Consider the following 17,864-nt stretch of genomic DNA (forward strand, 5'->3'; position numbering starts at 1 on the left):
GACCAGGACACTTGGGGAAAACTTGACAATAAAGTTTATTTTATAAACTTTAAATTTATTTAAATTTAAATAATATTAAAAATCTAAATCTTTAGATTTAAATAAATCAGGAGCATTGCAGCCTCTTCCGACCCACCTCCGGCCTCTTCCTAAGGCTTGGCTTTCCATTTTTAGGGAGGGCGGGCGCTAAGCCGAGAAAGCTCCTTTAATAGCAACCGTACTGATATGCCTCCGTCGACCTTTTTTTGTTCCTTTTCCTCCGCTGACAACGCATCGCCTGCCGAAATGCCTTCTCCACAGGACCACAGCGGGAAACAGAATCACCTTCCCGTGCCTGGCTCTAAATAATCACCATTCAAAGCAAGCCGACCGGCTGTTTCCTTGCCAGGCTTCTGCCTTTACTGCGCCAAACCCGGAGGGGCGCGCCGCATTACTAAAGCAACTTGATCCCACTCTTTGGATCGCGGCTGGTGAAAGGCGGAGGGGGGGGGGAAGGGATCGGATTGGACCACCTTTCTATGTTGGGAAGAATCTTCCATTACTATTGCCGGACTAGCCGGTCGGGAGCAAATACTTGTAGCTCCGCCTGCTTACGTCTCGTCTTTCGCATTCGCCTCCGTCACGGCAAGGGAAGGCGAGGCCGGCGGTGGGGAGGTTGCGCCCTTCTTTTCGCGCGGAAGCGTTGCAGGAGGCTGGGTAGGTGGATGGCGCTTGCGGTGGGTGGTTCCTTTGGCCACGTTGATCTTGTCGTCAAAACGGGGTCCGCGGCCCTGAAGGTTGGGAGCAGCCGTGGCCGAAACATCCTTTTCCAGCTGCGCAAAGGGACGGGCCAGCTGAGCAGGCCTTTGAGAGAGACCTGTCTATGGAGCTTCTCAGTCATTCAGGTCATGGTTGTCCCAAAGGTGCTTTTTCAAAAGGCAACTGGACTTCCTGGGTTTTTCCTTGAAGACGTTTCGTTTCTCATCCAAGGCAGAACTGAAGAAGTTCCTTGGATGAGAAGCTCCTTGGGTGAGTTCTGACAGCCAGAACTGAAGAAGCTCCTTGGATGAGAAGCAAAACATCTTCAAGGAAAAACAAAGTCCAGTTGCCTTTTGAAAAAAAAAAAAAAAAGCACCTTTGGGACTTTTGAGGGAGAAGTTGCACCTTGCGGGGTTAGTGCCATCATCTCTGCCTTTGCTGGACAATAAATAGACTGAAGAAAGACCTTGGCTTGCTAAGGCTGTGCTTTAGCTGGAAGTTCTACTTAGCTGCTCTGGTTGTGGCAGGCGACTTGACGCCTGATTTTAACCACTTTCTAGCCTCCTTTCTTATCCCCTGTATCATTTTGAAAAAATGTTGCTATGGATTTGGAGGGATGTTGGAACAATCTGGGCTATGCCACTATGAAGTGCCATGTTGTAGCATCTCTCTGAGAGACTGATGGGTAAAATAGAAGCACCCCTTCTTATATCAGTGGAACTGATGCACTTTGGTCCACTAGGGCAAATCCAGTCTCTAACATGATGCTTTATCCTGTATGGTATAACTGAAAATAGATGCCAAGGCAGAATACTGTTTTTCAGTATTTTTCAACTTGGAGAAATTTGGTCAGTTTTATTTATACCATTTTCCAAAATAAAACTCTGGCTAGGTTCATACGGCATTACATACGATAGTGTTGTTTACCTGGTTTTGGCATGGCAGAATGTGGGAGGCTAATCAGTTGGGTTCATTCAATAAGCCATGCTTAATTGAAGCTACCACATTTGGGGTACACAAATCTGGATGGCCATGAAATGGCAACAAAATGATAGAGTTGTCTGCAGCTCATTGCTCTTATCTAGTGATCTTCTGGATTTTTGCAGCTTAGATCTGGTAGTTCTAGTTTAAATCATCATTTAGTTTAATATGTGAACCCAGTTTGTTAAAGGGTTGTGTGTGTGTATTTCAACAAGTGAAAGTTACCAAATGCCAGAATCCATTTATAGACTTGTTTCTTGAAAAGCCAATTTTTTATACTTTTTGTTCTGCTTCATAATTGTACAGAGTCCATCAATTGCCATTTAAAGCTATTGATTAAATGGCAGTTTCCTGAATGCTTATGTTTTTATGCTTCATATGATTCAAGAGTTTTAATAGGACATGACTTTCCCTTATTTCAGTGTTGTGTTTTTCTATAATTGGGCTCTGAATGTTTCATGAGTCTAGTTATGCAATCTAACCTTTGTAGTTTGTAAACCAAGATTTATGGTATATGCACATCCAGTTTGTGACCTATTCATGCAGTGGTTAAACATCATGGCTTAACAGAGGTTTGAACCTGGCCTATATATTAAATATTTGAAACAATACCATAAAGTCTACGAAGTATATATTCCATGTAGGAACTCTTAGGAGTTGATGTTTGGTAAATAGGAATTTGCAAGGGAAAACCTTTTTTAAATGTTGGCATTATTCATATTCCTAAAAACCAATATTTAAGGAGTCAGCGAACTCAGAAAACAAAAACATGTACTTTTAAATGTTTGCTATGTCTCTTAAAAACCAAGATATTTCTTTGGTCTCCATGTGTATCCTAATTAGTATAATTGTGTGTCCTCCTGCTGCAGTATAGAGTAATTGCCTTCCTAAATCCAGCCTCCATTTTGGTTGGGTATTGGTTTTTCACAGTTTCTCTTTTGCAAGCAGCAGAGGGAAACTTCCTCCATTGCTCCCTTCCAATTGGGATTTGGAAGCTTAGCACCTTTAGTTGTATCTCATTGTATAGGTTGTATATAAAATTGCATATAACTTTTATTTTTAAAAATATAAACAAAAAGTAAAAGCTAACACAAACTACTATAAAGTGAGGAAGAAACAAAAACAAAATGGCAAAAGTACAAGAAAAGAAAAATGTTGAAGAAAAACAGCAAAGAAAGAATAAAGATAGAAGTGGCTTCCTGGTTTTTTTTACATCAGTTATAAGTACTTTATACATTTTCCTCTTTGTCTAAGCTACATCATAACTCTCTTTTCTATAATCTATTAAATCATCAAAACTGTAAATCACAAGTTCACTTTTGCACAAAAAATCCACAAGAGGCTTCCAGTCACTAATAAATGTAGATATTATATTTTCTCTAATCAAAGATTATAAATTGTATTTCCTCATTTTAGCAAAGTCATTTTAGCATCAGATTCAAACGATAATTTGTTCAGCCTAGTTTCTCCATTTGGTATTGTTTCCCTAGTGACTGCTTAATTATCTGTTTGTCTTTCACTTTATGACTGGGAGAATTTAGAAACCCCTAAATATTTTTGGAGTTTCTAATTACTGTTTTTGTTTGGTAGAATAGCCTCTTAGGTGGTTTGTTGCTTATTTATTACCAATGCTTTTAGGTCAATTCAATTATATAATGCTAAGCAGTTTATACCATAACATAGAATCCACATTAAGTAAATTAAGATTCAGTGAATCCAAATGGTCAGAGAAAGTTCAGGAAGAAATCAAATGACTGTGTATAGGCAGAAAGGACTTTTTGTATAGGTGGAAGTAAATCTGACTGTCTATAAGGACTCGTGATGTTGAGAGATTGCCATTTTGGGAGAAATTGTGATGAACTTTGGTGAGATACAGTTTGTTTCATTATATGTGCAAAACAGTGGTGGGTTTCAAAATTTTTTACTACCGGTTCTGTGGGTGTGGCTTGGTGGGTGTGGCAGAGGAAGGATACTGTAAAATCTCCATTCCTTCCCTACTCCAGGGGAAGGTTACTGCAAAATCCCCATTTCTTCCCGATCAGCTGGGACTTGGGAGGCAGAGAATAGATGGGGGCAGGGCCAGTCATAGGTGGTATTTACCGGTTCTCCGAACTACTCAAAATTTCAACTACCGGTTCTCCAGAACTGATCAGAACCTGCTGAAACCCACCTCTGGTGCAAAATATTGTGCTGAGTAACACAAATATTTTGGTACTGGTAAATTGTAACAATCAGCTGTGCATTTGGCAATTTTTGTGAGCATGATTAATAAATATATTGATTTTCTAATTAACTAGAAATATTTTTCTATATCTGAAGATATCATGAAACTACTCTAAATGATTAATTGACAGACTAATCGTTTCTCCATTTCAGTTTTCTTTTAAAAATTATATAATTGTTCTTCTATAACTGCAGCAACATGTTCGTACTGCCTTAAGTCATTAATGTATTGCCTTAAGTCTTGATTTGTTTTAACTTTTTTTGAAGTTATATCCCAACCTCTCCCATCAATGTAAAGAGTTTACATCACATTATTCATCATCACTCTTTAAGTCACATCACATTAGGTCACAAAACATGGTTTATCATTCACAGTTCCTACATTGTGCAGAACTTTAATATGAAACGTTTAGTTTTGGTTTCCTGTGTTTTATGAACCCAGCTATATCACTTTGATTCTCAAAGTACGAAATAACTCTCGATCAGAGCAAACTTCATTTTTGAATATTGAAGGTGGGAATACGGATCACTCAGGCTACCATTGTGAATGACTATTGTTGAACAGGTGGAGATGATGCAGAGTAGATAACCTTTATTTAAAAAAAATATTTTTATTAGGATTTGAACTTGATGGACCTGTGTGGTCCTGAGTGTTGTCTTTTATGATGGTAATTTCGGTGTTTGCTATTTCTGCAACATATTAGTGCTATCAGATTATAAATTAAAGAAGTACTTCCATAAGAAGGTAGGGAAAGGATCCTAGCAACAATTGTGAAATGTGTGTAAAAAAAAAAGTGTTGAAACTTGTATTTTGTAGAATGTTTTATTGATAAGAAGGTATGGAAAGGATCTTAGTAACAAATGTGAAATGTGATAAGAGAATTTATAAAAGGAAGTTTGATGAATAATCTTTAAAAAGGGAGTTAAAGAGCGTGAGGGAGTTTTGAATCTTGTAGTAAGTTAGTTTATTTTAGCTTATGTTTGTTAAATGTTATACCCTGTTTTTGCTCTGGGAAGTCAGGGGGGGAGTGGGGAGGGGGGTTGAAGGATGGTTGAGGATAAAATTGTTGTTAAAAAAAAGTTTTTTCACTAAAATAAAAAGATAGATAAATGTATTAATAGAAAAGAAAGAAATTTGGGGGGAATGTTACAATAAATGAAATGATAAAATTAAGATATGATAAATACTGGCGGAATAACAACAAGATACAAAAGATGTACTCAGATGATATATTGTATGATTGATTAAGAATTGTATGTTTGTTTGTTTATAAAATAAAAAACTTTTTTTTTAAAAAAAGAATTACTTCCTATTCCAGAATAGCTGTTCTGCTATGTAAACAGTTGTGCCTAGGATGGTGTTTGGCCAAGTAACTGAGTCTTCATTTTGATGTTAATCTCAAATGTTACCAGACCTCCTGCATTTAAGAGGCACGGTCACACTGCCTATATCACACTTAAACCTGGCAATAGAACAAGTTTATGTTATGACAGTTGTTGATACTACAGGTACTCCTCGACGTACAACTACAATTGAGCCCCAATTTTCTGTTAAGTAAGTTGTTAAGTAATTTTTGGCCCATTTTACAACCCATCTTGCCACAGTTAAGTGAATCTGTCATCCCCAATGATTTTGCTTGTCAGAAGGTTGCAAAAGGTGATCATGTGACCTTGGGACACAGCAACAGTCATAAGTATGAGTCAGTTGCCAAGTGTGCGAATTTTGATCATGTAACCAGGGGAATGCTGCAATGGTCCTAGTGTGAAAAATGCACATAAATCACCTTCTTCAGTGCCATTGTAACTGAACGGTCATTAAATGAACTGTTGTAAGGCGAGGACTTACCTCTACTACCCTTCTTTGAAGGGCCCAGAATTTCTCTTATGTATCTTTGATTTACATCCTGCAAGTTAAGGGCAGTGGTAACCTTAATGCCATACTGTTTTGCTACTTCACAAATAGTATAGCTCGTGTTTTATATTGTTTCTATAGCATGTTTGAATCCAGACAGTTGTGACCTATTCAGTATGGTTTGGCACCATTTGTGAACAATCTTTGTTTTCTTAATTATTTCTTGGTAGTTTTTGAGGTAGTGAGTGTCATCTTGAAAATGGATCCTTCCGAAGAAGACTACCCCACAGAGATTCATGATTACCTTTTAGCATTTGAAACAGCTGTTGGTTCAGTAGATGCCGTGTTGAAGACAATGATGTCCATATCCAGAAGCGAACTCCTCCAGAAGGTAAGAAGAGGATGAGAGCAAGGAACAGTTTGCTGCTGTTTAATTTTTGCTTGCTCCCTTGATGAACTTGACTTGAGAGACAACCTAGTTTAACTTTCTGCACATAGGCATATTTCGTTGATTATGATTCTTATAATTCTTTTTTATCCATGCTGTTGGATGGGTTGGAGCTATAGCACAATATATCTGGATGATGTTAAAGAATTACAGTTACAGAGATTTAGAATAAATAAAAATGGCAGGGGCTCGGTGCTTTCTTAACACTTGAGTGGGTTATGCATAGTGACTAAAAAGCAAAGTATATTTCATGCTTTCCTTGTCTCTAGAAGGGAGTTCTGGTATGGAAAGTCCAAAAATGTTTAATTTAGATGAATTTGTGCTATGTATCAGGGAAAGTTTTTTTTTAAAAAGTAAAGGAATATATAAAGCATCCTTTGTTTCCTTTTTTAACCTGCAGCAACAGCACAAGATGTTGCCTGAGTTCTTTGTACAAATACCTATGAACATCCAATTTGTCGTTTCTTTGGGTCAAAATGAGAGCTCATATATCAGGAAATTTCACCCCTGAAGTCTTCAGCCTTTCAGTCAAAAATAAACTATGAGCACAACAGCTTTACAATATAGCCCTTTGACAGGTTTCCTGTTCAAACTTGTGGGTTGTGTTTTTAGAAGTCCTAGAGGAGCAAAATGATAGATTGGCATCGGCAGCCAAAACTGTTTTTGCCTTTTAATGTGCTGTCATGATATTTTAGAGTCATGAATTGTGCAAAAAAATGACGTGGCAGGTGTCCACCAGAGGTTCTTGACTTTATTCCCATAATTCCTTAGCTGGCTGATGGGCTTAGCTGGCTGATGGGAGTTCATGTTCAGCACAACTAGAAGGCATTGAGTTGAGAGAAACAACTCAAACAGACAACGGTTCTCTCATTTTTCAAGAAAAAACACATACTCTGTTTTAGGTGAGAACAAGAGCATAATGAATAAAAGTCTAAACTATAGATAGGGAATCCCTGTCTGAATCTTTTTCAAAGACTTGTAAACTCATTTGTTCAGCCTAGATGAAAGAGTGTCTTGTTCTGCATTATAGAGGCCTACCTTAGCCATGTATTATAAACATTACAAGGCATGCAAAATGTTTGTCACATTGCATGCTTTCAGAACTACTGTGTGGAGTCCAAGTGGCCTCTAGTGACCAAACTTATTTTCGTTTAATTTTAAAACTGGTATTTCTTAAGCTTATTCATATACTGAGGGTTTTTTGAATAGCTATGTTTATGTTTATATAGGATACAAGATACAGAATATTTTAATAGGCATCTCAAAGTCAAAACTTGGTCACCTATCTAGACATTAAATTCTGTTCATACCCAATTTTCTTAAACTATTTGAAAGTATGATGTCAGAAACAAGAAGGTGAAATTTTCAACCTAGAAAAGGAGACATTTCCTGATTGTGAGAACAATTATTGGTAATCAGTGAAACGATTTGCCTAGAAAACGAGACATTTCCTGACTGTAAGAACAATTATTTTATTTATTTATTTATTTATTTATTTATTTATTTATTTATTTATTTATTTATTTATTTATTTATTTATTTGTCATATTTCTATGCCGCCACTCTCCGAGGACTCTGGGCGGCTTACACCAAAGACAGTATACTAAATAGCATATTGCCCCCTAACAATCTGAGTCCTCATTTTACCCACCTCGGAAGGATGGAAGGCTGAGTCAATCTTGAGCCTGGTGAGATTTGATCCGCTGATCTGCTGAACTAGCAGTCAGTTGAAGTAGCTGCAGTACTGATTACTGGTAATCAGTGGAACGATTTGCCTCCAGAAGTTGTGGGTGCTCCATCACTCGAGGTTTTTAAGAAGGGACTGGACAACGATTTGTCTGCAATGCTATAGGGTTTCCTGTTTGAGCAGGGGGTTGCACTAGAAGACCTTCAAGGTCCTTTCCAACTCCTTTATTCTGTTAAATTAAAAGTGTTAAGTTTGATTTCCGCCACAAAGGGCTATTGTGCATCTAGCTTTAGGTTGTGGAAGGAATGGCATTCACTGTGATTTTCATCAAGGCTGTCATTTAATCTGATGATATAGTGTACATTAAAATGTTACGAAGATAATTTTATCTTTCTCATTTCAGCTAGATCCTCTTGAACAAGCCAAAATAGATTTGGTCTCTGCTTATACATTGAATTCAATGTTTTGGGGTAAGTATGCAGAGTAAGAAATGTATAATGACATAAAGGATGAATCTGCATCTAATGGCATATTTAAACATTAATGATCTTTAATACTCATATGAGTTTTAAATAATTCCCCCTTTTCATTATATTTATATTGCTATTGTGATATTTACATTATGAATTTTGTTGGAATGTCAGCTGCCTGAATCTCTGGAACTGAGTGATGTCTTAGCAATTAAATAAATATTAAGCTATGTTGTGTGGCTACTTGCGTGAGAGGTTAGCAAATAAGTAAATAAAGAAATAAACAAACAAGCAAACTCTTTCTTGTGTAGTTCCTTTCACTTACACCTGTACTTAATTTTGTAATACCAAAATACACTCTTTTCCCAAGTCTTAAAACATTTTACATTTTGATTGTTAAGGATTTAACAAAGGACTTTTCCAGTCATGCATTCCTATATTTTAAATACATAGTGAAGAATATACTGCTACATATTTCTAATTAATTCTGATATAAATAAATTCACTTTGCAGTGTACCTTGCTACACAAGGAATAAATCCAAAGGAACATCCAGTCAAACAGGAATTGGTAAGTTTCTTATGTTCACTACCATGCAAAATTCTTCTCATGTTGAGAAAATGGTGTGCAGAAATTTTGTGAATTCCAAACAAAGTATAATTGAGTTAAATATTGATTATTGCACATTACAAATGCAGTTTTCAGTCTTTTTCCATGAAGTATGTAATTGTCAGTGTAAGAAAACACTGCAATACAGTTCTCTCATATTGTTAATCACCCCCTAAAGGGGGTGATTATTGTAAACAGTCTGTTTGGTTTAAGTGCCAGTCAGTATTTTGACAGGAAAAACTGTGAAGGTAACAGAGCAGCATTAGAGAACAACAAACCTGTGTCCCACTTAGTGTAATCCTTCCATATACATGGTGGAGACCAGAGATGGTACTATGTATTGCTTCACTTCTACTACAAGTGGGGAATCACACATTTTGCTGTTTGTTTGAGGGATCACTTCGTTGCAAATGTTCCTGTAGCAAAAAGCTGGACTACTACTGTATATCTGGGTTGTAAAAATCTTGATGACCTCTAGATGGCAGCAAAACAGGACGTTCAATATTTCTTTGTTGCCCTTTAGCCAGTTATCCACAGTTTTGCAGACCAGATATGGTAGCCCTGAGGCAAAGCTGCCATTGGAGTTAATCTGTTCTTCATCTCATTTGCTTACCTTGAAAAACCTTGAGGAATAATACTAAAGCATAGTTTTTACTCAAAATGATATTGTCGTTTTCAAAGTAGATGTTTTGATCTCAGTTCAATTCTCAAATAAGATGATCCTTTCCTTCTTTTTCATTTTTTTTAATAGTTTGAATTTTGTACCAACCGACTCTTTCCTTGCGGAGTGGAAAAAATGTTACGTGTCTAATAATTATTTATAACTTCCAGTACAGTATGTTTTCCTATAAATACTTGGACTCGTGTTAATCTCTAAGGCTACCTTTTCTTACTCCTGCCTGCCTTTAAAAGTATCATGTGTTTGATTTACTAGCAAAGACGGGAAAGATTCCCCCTCCCCTACTCCAATCCCTCCATTAATTCATTTTCTCAGCAGTAAAGAATCCAGTTCAGCAACAAAGCTAAAAGCTTTTTTGGCACCAGTTATGTGTGTTCTGTCCAGTAATTCTGCATTAGTGACATATTTACTGCCTACAATAAATCTTTGAGGTTTGTCTTATAATCCATTTAGAAGCATGAGCAGAGTGTATAAGGCTGGATATCTTAGAAATTCTGCTGACTTGAAGAAACAGATCAAATGATTTAGCTTGGCAGATAGAAAAACTACAGATCAAATCTACAGTTGGCTACCAGAATTGTTACATTCTATATATTACACCTATCCAGATATGCAGCATTGTTAATACAATAAAAGGGTAACTACAAATACAAGTAATAAATAAAACCAATTACGAAATAAAATTCATAGGGAAATGTAGGTATATACATATATATACATATTGGCTAGTGGCAGTATGTTGCCTTTTTTTTTTTTAAGCAAAACTGCTTTTGCTCAAGATTGACCAAATTGCCACTTACTTTTTTTAACTCCTTCCTAGATCACATCGCTATGAAAAGTATGTCATGCTAGTAAATATCAAGTACAATAAATATGCCAAATGTCAAAAAGCTCAATCAATGTTATATTTGCTTTTATCTTGAACTTCTCAAGAGGAAAGCAGTTATTCTTCAGCTTCTCTAATTTCTTGCAGGTTTGATAAACATATGCAGTGTGAAATGGGTGTTATTTCCTTCTAAAGCTTAATTTGATGTCTATGTCACGTCATGTATCTAAAAGACCAATCAGCTGCTCTTTTTTTATTTTGCTGTTAACTTGATACCGAGACCTGACTTCTCATCTGCCTGGAGAGAAAAGTTATCTTTTCAGTGAAATACTGTAGTTATTTCATGTTGCCTGAGAATTCATTTTGCATAGCACTGGCTTTTTTTTTTTTTTTTTTTTTTTTTGATGGGGGTGGTGGTGGAGTATTGACCTGGTTGCTACATAATGCTAAGACATGATTTACGACCATGTGTACAAGTCTGTGGAAGCCTTGATTTGTACTCCCCCTTGCAACAAGAAAGAAGACTTATCTTGGTTTGTTATTTATATATGAACCAAGAACCATGCTATAAATCAGACTGATTTGTTCAGTTAAACAGTCTATGAGTTAAGCCAAATATTTTGTGATATATTTAGTGACTGAGTTGGGGTTATAATGACAATACAGAAATTCAAGGCCCGGCTATCTGGCCTGGCTTATAGAGGCTTATCCACATAATAATAAATTGTGATTTAGGATTTAGTGTGAATGTAGTCACTAACATATTGGTTAGGTTTGCAGGTTGTACTAGACCACAGTTTGTTGAATAAGATACAAGGACCGGATCCACACAACCTAATCTAAAATAAATCATGCCTTAGTATGAAGAATGAAACCAGCCTTAGACTTGCGTTCTCTTCTGATCAGTGGCTTCCATAAACTTGGAAGGCATTGCACGGTGTAGATTTCCAACCTCTTTCCTGAATTCTGATAGATCAGATCATTAACGAAATCTAGTGCCTATGTATATTCCTAATTTGAGGCAACTTATTTGAAAAATCTGTGTTCTTTTGGTACCCAGAATAGAGTGTGAATTGCTTTTCTTACTGTTCCCTTCCGAACCAGAATCCATTCTTTAAAAGTGCCCCAGATATTTTTCACCTAGTGACTTACAATTGGGACAATGAAGTTGGTTGTTAAATGAAGTGGTTGCTAAGTAAAATGGCACTTTAACCACCATCTTTATTGTGAATGACCACTAAACAACGCAGTTGCTAAATGAGGACTTTTGTAGTAATAATATAATTAAACATCATAAACATCAAACGCAATATTGTCCCCCTCAGAACGGGTTCGCAATTTGGGTGTCCTCCTAGACTCACAGCTAAGATTAGAGCAACATCTGACAGCTGTGGCTAGGGGGACCTTTGCACAGGTACGCCTGGTGCACCAATTGCGACCCTACTTGGATCGGGAGGCTCTCCTCACGGTCACTCATGCCCTTGTCACCTCATGGTTAGATTATTGCAACGCGCTCTATAGGGGGCTACCCTTGAAAAGTATTTGGAGACTACAGTTGGTCCAGAACGCACCCGCGTGAGCTGTCATGGGTGCACCTAGGTACATCCACATTACACCAATTCTCTGCGAGCTATACTGGCTCTCTATTGGTCTCCGGTCACAATTCAAGGTGTTGGTTCTTACCTTTAAAGCCCTATATGGCTCAGGGCCAGGGTATCTTCGAGACGGCCTTCTACCACATAAATCGCAACGACCGATAAGATCTCACAGAGTTGGTCTTCTCTGGGTCCCGTCAGCTAAACAATGCCGGCTGGCGGGCCCGCAGGGGAGGGCCTTCTTTGTGGCTGCCCCCGCTCTCTGGAACCAGTTACCTCCTGAGGTCCGGACCATCCCCACCCTATTGGCCTTCCGAAAAGTGGTGAAAACCTGGCTTTTCCAGCAGGCCTGGGGCCGTTGATCTCGCTCTTGCGATCTGGTGAGATCCGGCCATGAATGGTGTGAATGAGTTTCAATGTTTTTAATGTTTTTAATTTTTAAATGTTTTTTATAATGATTTTAATGCATTGTGAGCCACCCTGAGTCCTCGGAGGGGGGCGGCATACAAATTGAATTAATAATAATAATAATAAACAACCTTTGCAGTGATGTTGAAGGATACAGAATGACTGATGAACATTCCTGCCTTATTCTGTTATTTGATTAACGTGTCGTTAGAATAACAAATGAAATGGAATTCAGACAGATTTGGTTGAGTTTTGAAATCTTTATTTAGGTAATTTTAACATAAAAGGCTATATTAAAAGAATGTGCTTTTTACAAGTAATTTTTTCAAAATTAATTTGCACATTTTGTACAAAAGGCAGTAGTACTAAGATTTGGTAGCAGACAAATTTAAAATAAAGCAATTGCCTTAATTGAATGAACAGAAATCACTTAATTTTCCAGAGAGAGTTGCAACAATTGGGTGATTGCATTTAGCAATCTCTAAATTCCCTTAAAAGGAAACCATAATTCATCAATTTACATTTATTTTGTGTGTGTGTGCGTGTGTGTGTGCATTTTGGGGAAGGAGAAGTAGATGATGGTTTTAATTGCTATTAAAATATTTAAAAGGATTTACAGAAATACGGAATTCCTCTGTTAAGGAGATGCTGGTGACTTGGATCAAAGGGTTAAATCGTTCCTTTGCTAGAATGGCTCCCAAACTAGGTTACTAATAATTCAGGAGTCCCTCCCCTAAATCTAAAAAGAGATGAAATAAAAGGAAGAATTGAAAGGGAAGCAAGATCATTCAGGAAACAGTTCTTAATTTTATATCCATTTTGTAATAATCAGGTATACAGCTGGAGGTTCTTAGTCATCTTTTCACAACTATCCGGAAAGGAAGAAAAGGAGCCAAAAGATCTAATTTTTTTTTTAGTTGAGCTAGTGATGCAGTTCTACTTCCTATCATACTCTTTCTTATATCCTGTCAGAATGATTGAGATAAAGTAGAGTAGAAGCATGCAGTATGAATCAAATAAAATGTTAGCCCTACTGTTCTAGTGGAAGAAAAATCTCCCATTTCTTTCCCAGTTCCAAAAACAATCCTTTTCAGAGATGCTGAGGGCTACCTCAGAACTCTGGCCTTGGGGCAAAAGTGATGGCTGATAGCATGGGGAAATTAACTGAGACCAAAATGGAGGTCAAAGCTGTTTTCCTATTTTGTACATGACTGCTTAGTCTAGACATACAGTTGTCAAAAGAAGCGGAGTTCTCTTGGATTTACTAAGGCTTTGTCTGGGCCCCAATGCTTCATATTGCACACAGCAGTTTACCTAAGTGGTTGCTTCTTCTGTTACCTCCATCGTAAGATCTTTAGCAACACTTCACCCATGCTAGCATATCATAAGAAGAACCATGGTGGGTCACCAAAGGCATATTCTGATTCTGGAGTGGCCATTCAGATGCTAAAGATTCCTACTCATGCTATCCTGCAATAGACATAGTGGAGCATTACATACATAGTTATTACTGTGACACGGAGCCATTGATTAGTTAAACTGATTGACTGATTATTTCAATGTCATTCTTAGCAATCATGTTGATAGACATGCTCCAAAATGATCTGTCCCAGGGATGGGTTCTACTTACCTTTACTACTGTTTTGCAGCGGGGCCGTGCACATGCGCAGAAGCTTCTGTGCATGCTCAGAAGCGTTTTGATGATGTTGGTGTGTGGGCGGAGCCTCCCGCCAGTTTTACTACCGGTTCTATAGAACCGGTGCGAACCGAGGCAACCCACCACTGATCTGTCCCCAACTTGGCCCTTCAAGGTTCCTTGTGGTATATCCATTGTTACTGAGCCTATCCACCTTGCTGTTGTTTCCTCTTCTCTTTTCTTTTTAATGTTGGTATTATCGTCACTACACCTTTTGCAAATTTTATATGTCAAGAAAGTATTGTGTGTAGTACTGTTTTTATCCAACCTGAATTTCCCATTATTTATTAAACAATGTTGTTTTGTAGTATTAAGAAAAGGAAGGGGGAGAAAAACTACCTTAATGATTCACCCATATATAATTTTTACCCTCTATTTTACTTTTCTTCTAAAATAGGAAGCCCTACTTTAATCTTTTATTTTAGGACAGTTGCTCCAATTCCTTGATCATAGAGATTATGCATGTCTTTTCTAGCAATACAATATCCTTTTTCAGTATACAGATGCTAAATATAACTACATAATAGATTTGGAGCAAGAAAAAATCTATTTTTTCCTTAATTCATTCTTGTGTGTGTTGTATGTGTGTGGATAGATAGATAGATAGATAGATAGATAGATAGATAGATAGATAGATAGATAGATAGTATACTTATATACATACTGGTACATTCAACCCAATGTATATTACTTTATCTTGTAAAGTGAACTGATTTAGGTTTTAATTTGTGTATGTGTGTGTATTTCCTCCAGTTTGGAGATAACATATTGGTGTTATACACTGTTTCACCTTCTTTTAAAGAACCTAAGTGAATTGGGATCAGCATTCTCTTGTAATCTTGCAGAAGAACTTAAGATATAAAACACAGACTCTGTGCTGTAATGGAGTGTATGAAAATTTTTTACACAAATTACACTTAATTAGGATTAAAATTAAACCTCTTCTTTGGAATTGAGAACAACTGATACTTGTCATATTTGCTTAGGTTGATTTCGTTGGTAGTTTTAAAACCTGCCTTTTGATTATTTTGGTGAACTTCAATTGAAAGAAACACCTAAGCAGAGTCAAATGACCTTCCTATCTGCTATATTAGATATTACGTTTGAGATTTGGGTTATCTGAAAGAAAGAGAGAGTAGCTCAATAACATGGACACTTCACAGGTTGCACTGCCTAGGACAGGGCTGTCAAACTCGCGGACTGGATGTGTCACACGCTGGCCACGCCCACTCCTGGTTTAGTGAAGGGAGGAAAAGTCCCGATATGTCACGTGATGCTGCCGTGGCGACACGAGTTTGATACCCTTGGCCTAGGCCCGTGATGACAAACCTGTGGCATGCATGCCAGAAGTGGCACACAGCCCCCTCTGTTGCTCTTCTGGTTTCTGGCACACGCATGCTCACCGGCCAGCTGGACTTCTGGTTTGGGCATCACTGGCCTAGGCACTAGGAGATTGCTGTGGATATGGGTTCAGCCAGAGAATTGTTCACTCATGCAACCAATGAAACCTCCTCATACAACTCCAGGAAAGGGCATTTCACTTTAATTTTTTAATGTATTCCTGATAATACTTGCTCAACATTTGAAAGCCTCCACTCTTATTTTGAAATACTGCTCGAACGTCTCAATAACTTCACTATTGGCCTTTTTTTTCCAGCTGACTTGAGTTTGAAAATATTTCTGCTTTTCTCTTTTTGCTATGATAGGAAATGTGCTTTTTAATATTTTCATGTATTTCAGGAGAGAATAAGGACATACATGAACAAAGTAAAAGAGATTGAAGAAAGGAAAAAAGCTGCCAAGCTGGATAAAGGCGCGGCAGCGAGATTTTTACGAAATGCACTCTACGAACCAAAAACTCAAAGCAAATCTGCAAAGAAAAGTCTCATTCCAGCCAAAAAGAAAAAAACACATTAGAATCTCCCTGTTTGATATCAATTAGAATTATTTTAATAAAGTTTTATATGTAATAAAATGGCTTTGAAATTTTTATTTTTTCCTCCTATAACTTTGTTTTTTTCAATCTGATCTTTATTTCCAATAGAAATGAATATCCAGAAAAGGTTATTCACATAATGACTCGTGAAATAACATTTTTTAATTTAAAATCTTCGTTAGTTCACAGACAGATAATGTCACTAAGTTCCGTGTTCCAATCTACCCATATTTGTACCAAAGGTGCTTTTTTCCAAGAGGCAACTGAACTTTCTGGTTTTTCGTTGAAAATGTTTCGCTTCTCATCCAAGAAGCTTCTTCAGTTCTTCTTCTTCAGCTCCTTGGATTAGAAGCGAAACGTCTTCAAAGAAAAACCAGAAAGTCCAGTTGCCTCTTGAAAAAGCACCTTTGGGACAAGCATGACCTGGATGACTGAGAATCTCCATATTTGTGTTCTGGGCATTTTAAGAAATATTTCGCATGGCTATCTTTTTCCATCTTGGATCTTAAAAGGGCATGTACATAGTGCCGTGTAGTTCTTTAGGCATTAGATTAGCACGGAGAAGACTCAAAAATCCATCTTCAGTCATGGAACCCACCGAGCGGCTTTGAGTTGATCATGATGTCAACCCATTCATTCATTCATTTATTAGATTTAAGGCTGCCTGACTCCAGAGCAACTCTAATTCATAGGGTGGTGGTGGAGGAAAATTAGATGAGGGAGTGATATGTATGCTGTCTTGCTTGAAGGAAGGTCAAGATATAAATCTGATGAATTAAGGAGGTTTATGTTAAGAGAAAATTCATCAGTGCATGCAGGCTGCTTGTCGGTGTTTAAACACATCACTTACTTGGCAGGAGGTGTTGGAAGGGTGTTCTGGAGGAGAAACTAACTTATTTCAATGTGTAAACAGCTGTATTTATCAAGTTCATTCAAATAGTCTAATGGGAGAAAGGTTTTAGCCATTTAGTTTCCCTGCTGTTCTAGATGCATTGGATGGCTGTTACTGTTACTGGATTTTGCCCATTCACTTAAATGTCAATTAAATCATACCCCTCTCTCCAAATAAAGCTAATTGTCAAGCCTTCCTCCCTCCCTCCCTCCCTGATTAAAAAAATATAAACACTGCCTGCTACTTATTATCTCTATTAACATGGATGAATAGTTTTAATGCAGGAATTCTTAATACATATGAATACCAGAGAATTTGCCAAACTACTCACACAATACTCTAATCACTTCCAACATACAACCTCTCATAAGACTCCAGCATGGACGTTTGACTCATAAGACTCCAAACATGGAGGATATGTAGGCCATCACAAAGGATTATACAACAGTGGTCAGTGCTAGCGCTTTACAATATAGTGCTGCGTAGCAGGATGCGATAATTTATTTTAAGAAAAAAATATTGTCAATGTTCATCTGTAAGGTAAATGCATACATTATATGGAATACATATACTGGACTTATTTTAAAATTAAAAAATAGGGAACTTCTCAAAGGGCAGATTAGGTTACCAGTAGGTTATCCTATTCTGTATGAAAATGGAAGTCTGTTATCCAGGAGAGTATTTTCTTTGGAAAAGAGTACCATTATTAATGCCCTGTTCCAGTGTCCTACTGTGGAAAGCTAGCCATGCACACTTTATGCTAAGCACAATTACACTGGATGCCACAATTGCCAGCAATCTAATCATATAAAGTAAATAGACTCA

The 17,864-nt window shown here is 37.3% G+C and overlaps 1 protein-coding gene across 1 annotated transcript; it reads left to right on the forward strand.

The window, feature by feature from the left end:
• The first annotated feature begins 503 nt into the window (after window positions 1–503).
• On the forward strand, window positions 504–16,186 carry C1D (C1D nuclear receptor corepressor). The gene is made up of 5 exons (XM_070956506.1): window positions 504–696; window positions 6,025–6,185; window positions 8,333–8,399; window positions 8,913–8,968; window positions 15,952–16,186. The coding sequence occupies exons 1-5, from the start codon at window positions 519–521 to the stop codon at window positions 16,126–16,128; spliced, it is 639 nt and encodes a 212-aa protein (XP_070812607.1). The 5' UTR covers window positions 504–518; the 3' UTR covers window positions 16,129–16,186.
• The last annotated feature ends 1,678 nt before the right edge of the window (window positions 16,187–17,864 follow it).

The sequence above is a fragment of the Pituophis catenifer genome, unplaced genomic scaffold (assembly GCF_029215685.1).
Source record: "Pituophis catenifer annectens isolate HBS135680 unplaced genomic scaffold, rPitCat1.0.hap2 SCAF_1, whole genome shotgun sequence".
NCBI lineage: Eukaryota > Metazoa > Chordata > Lepidosauria > Squamata > Colubridae > Pituophis > Pituophis catenifer.

Coding starts and splice junctions, on each gene's coding strand:
- C1D (XM_070956506.1), top strand. CDS start 519: ATGTTGGGAAGAATCTTCCATTACTATTGCCGGACTAGCCGGTCGGGA. Junction 697..6,024: donor GAAGCGTTGCAGGAGGCTGG/GTAGGTGGATGG, acceptor ATTTCTTGGTAG/TTTTTGAGGTAGTGAGTGTC. Junction 6,186..8,332: donor GAAGCGAACTCCTCCAGAAG/GTAAGAAGAGGA, acceptor TTCTCATTTCAG/CTAGATCCTCTTGAACAAGC.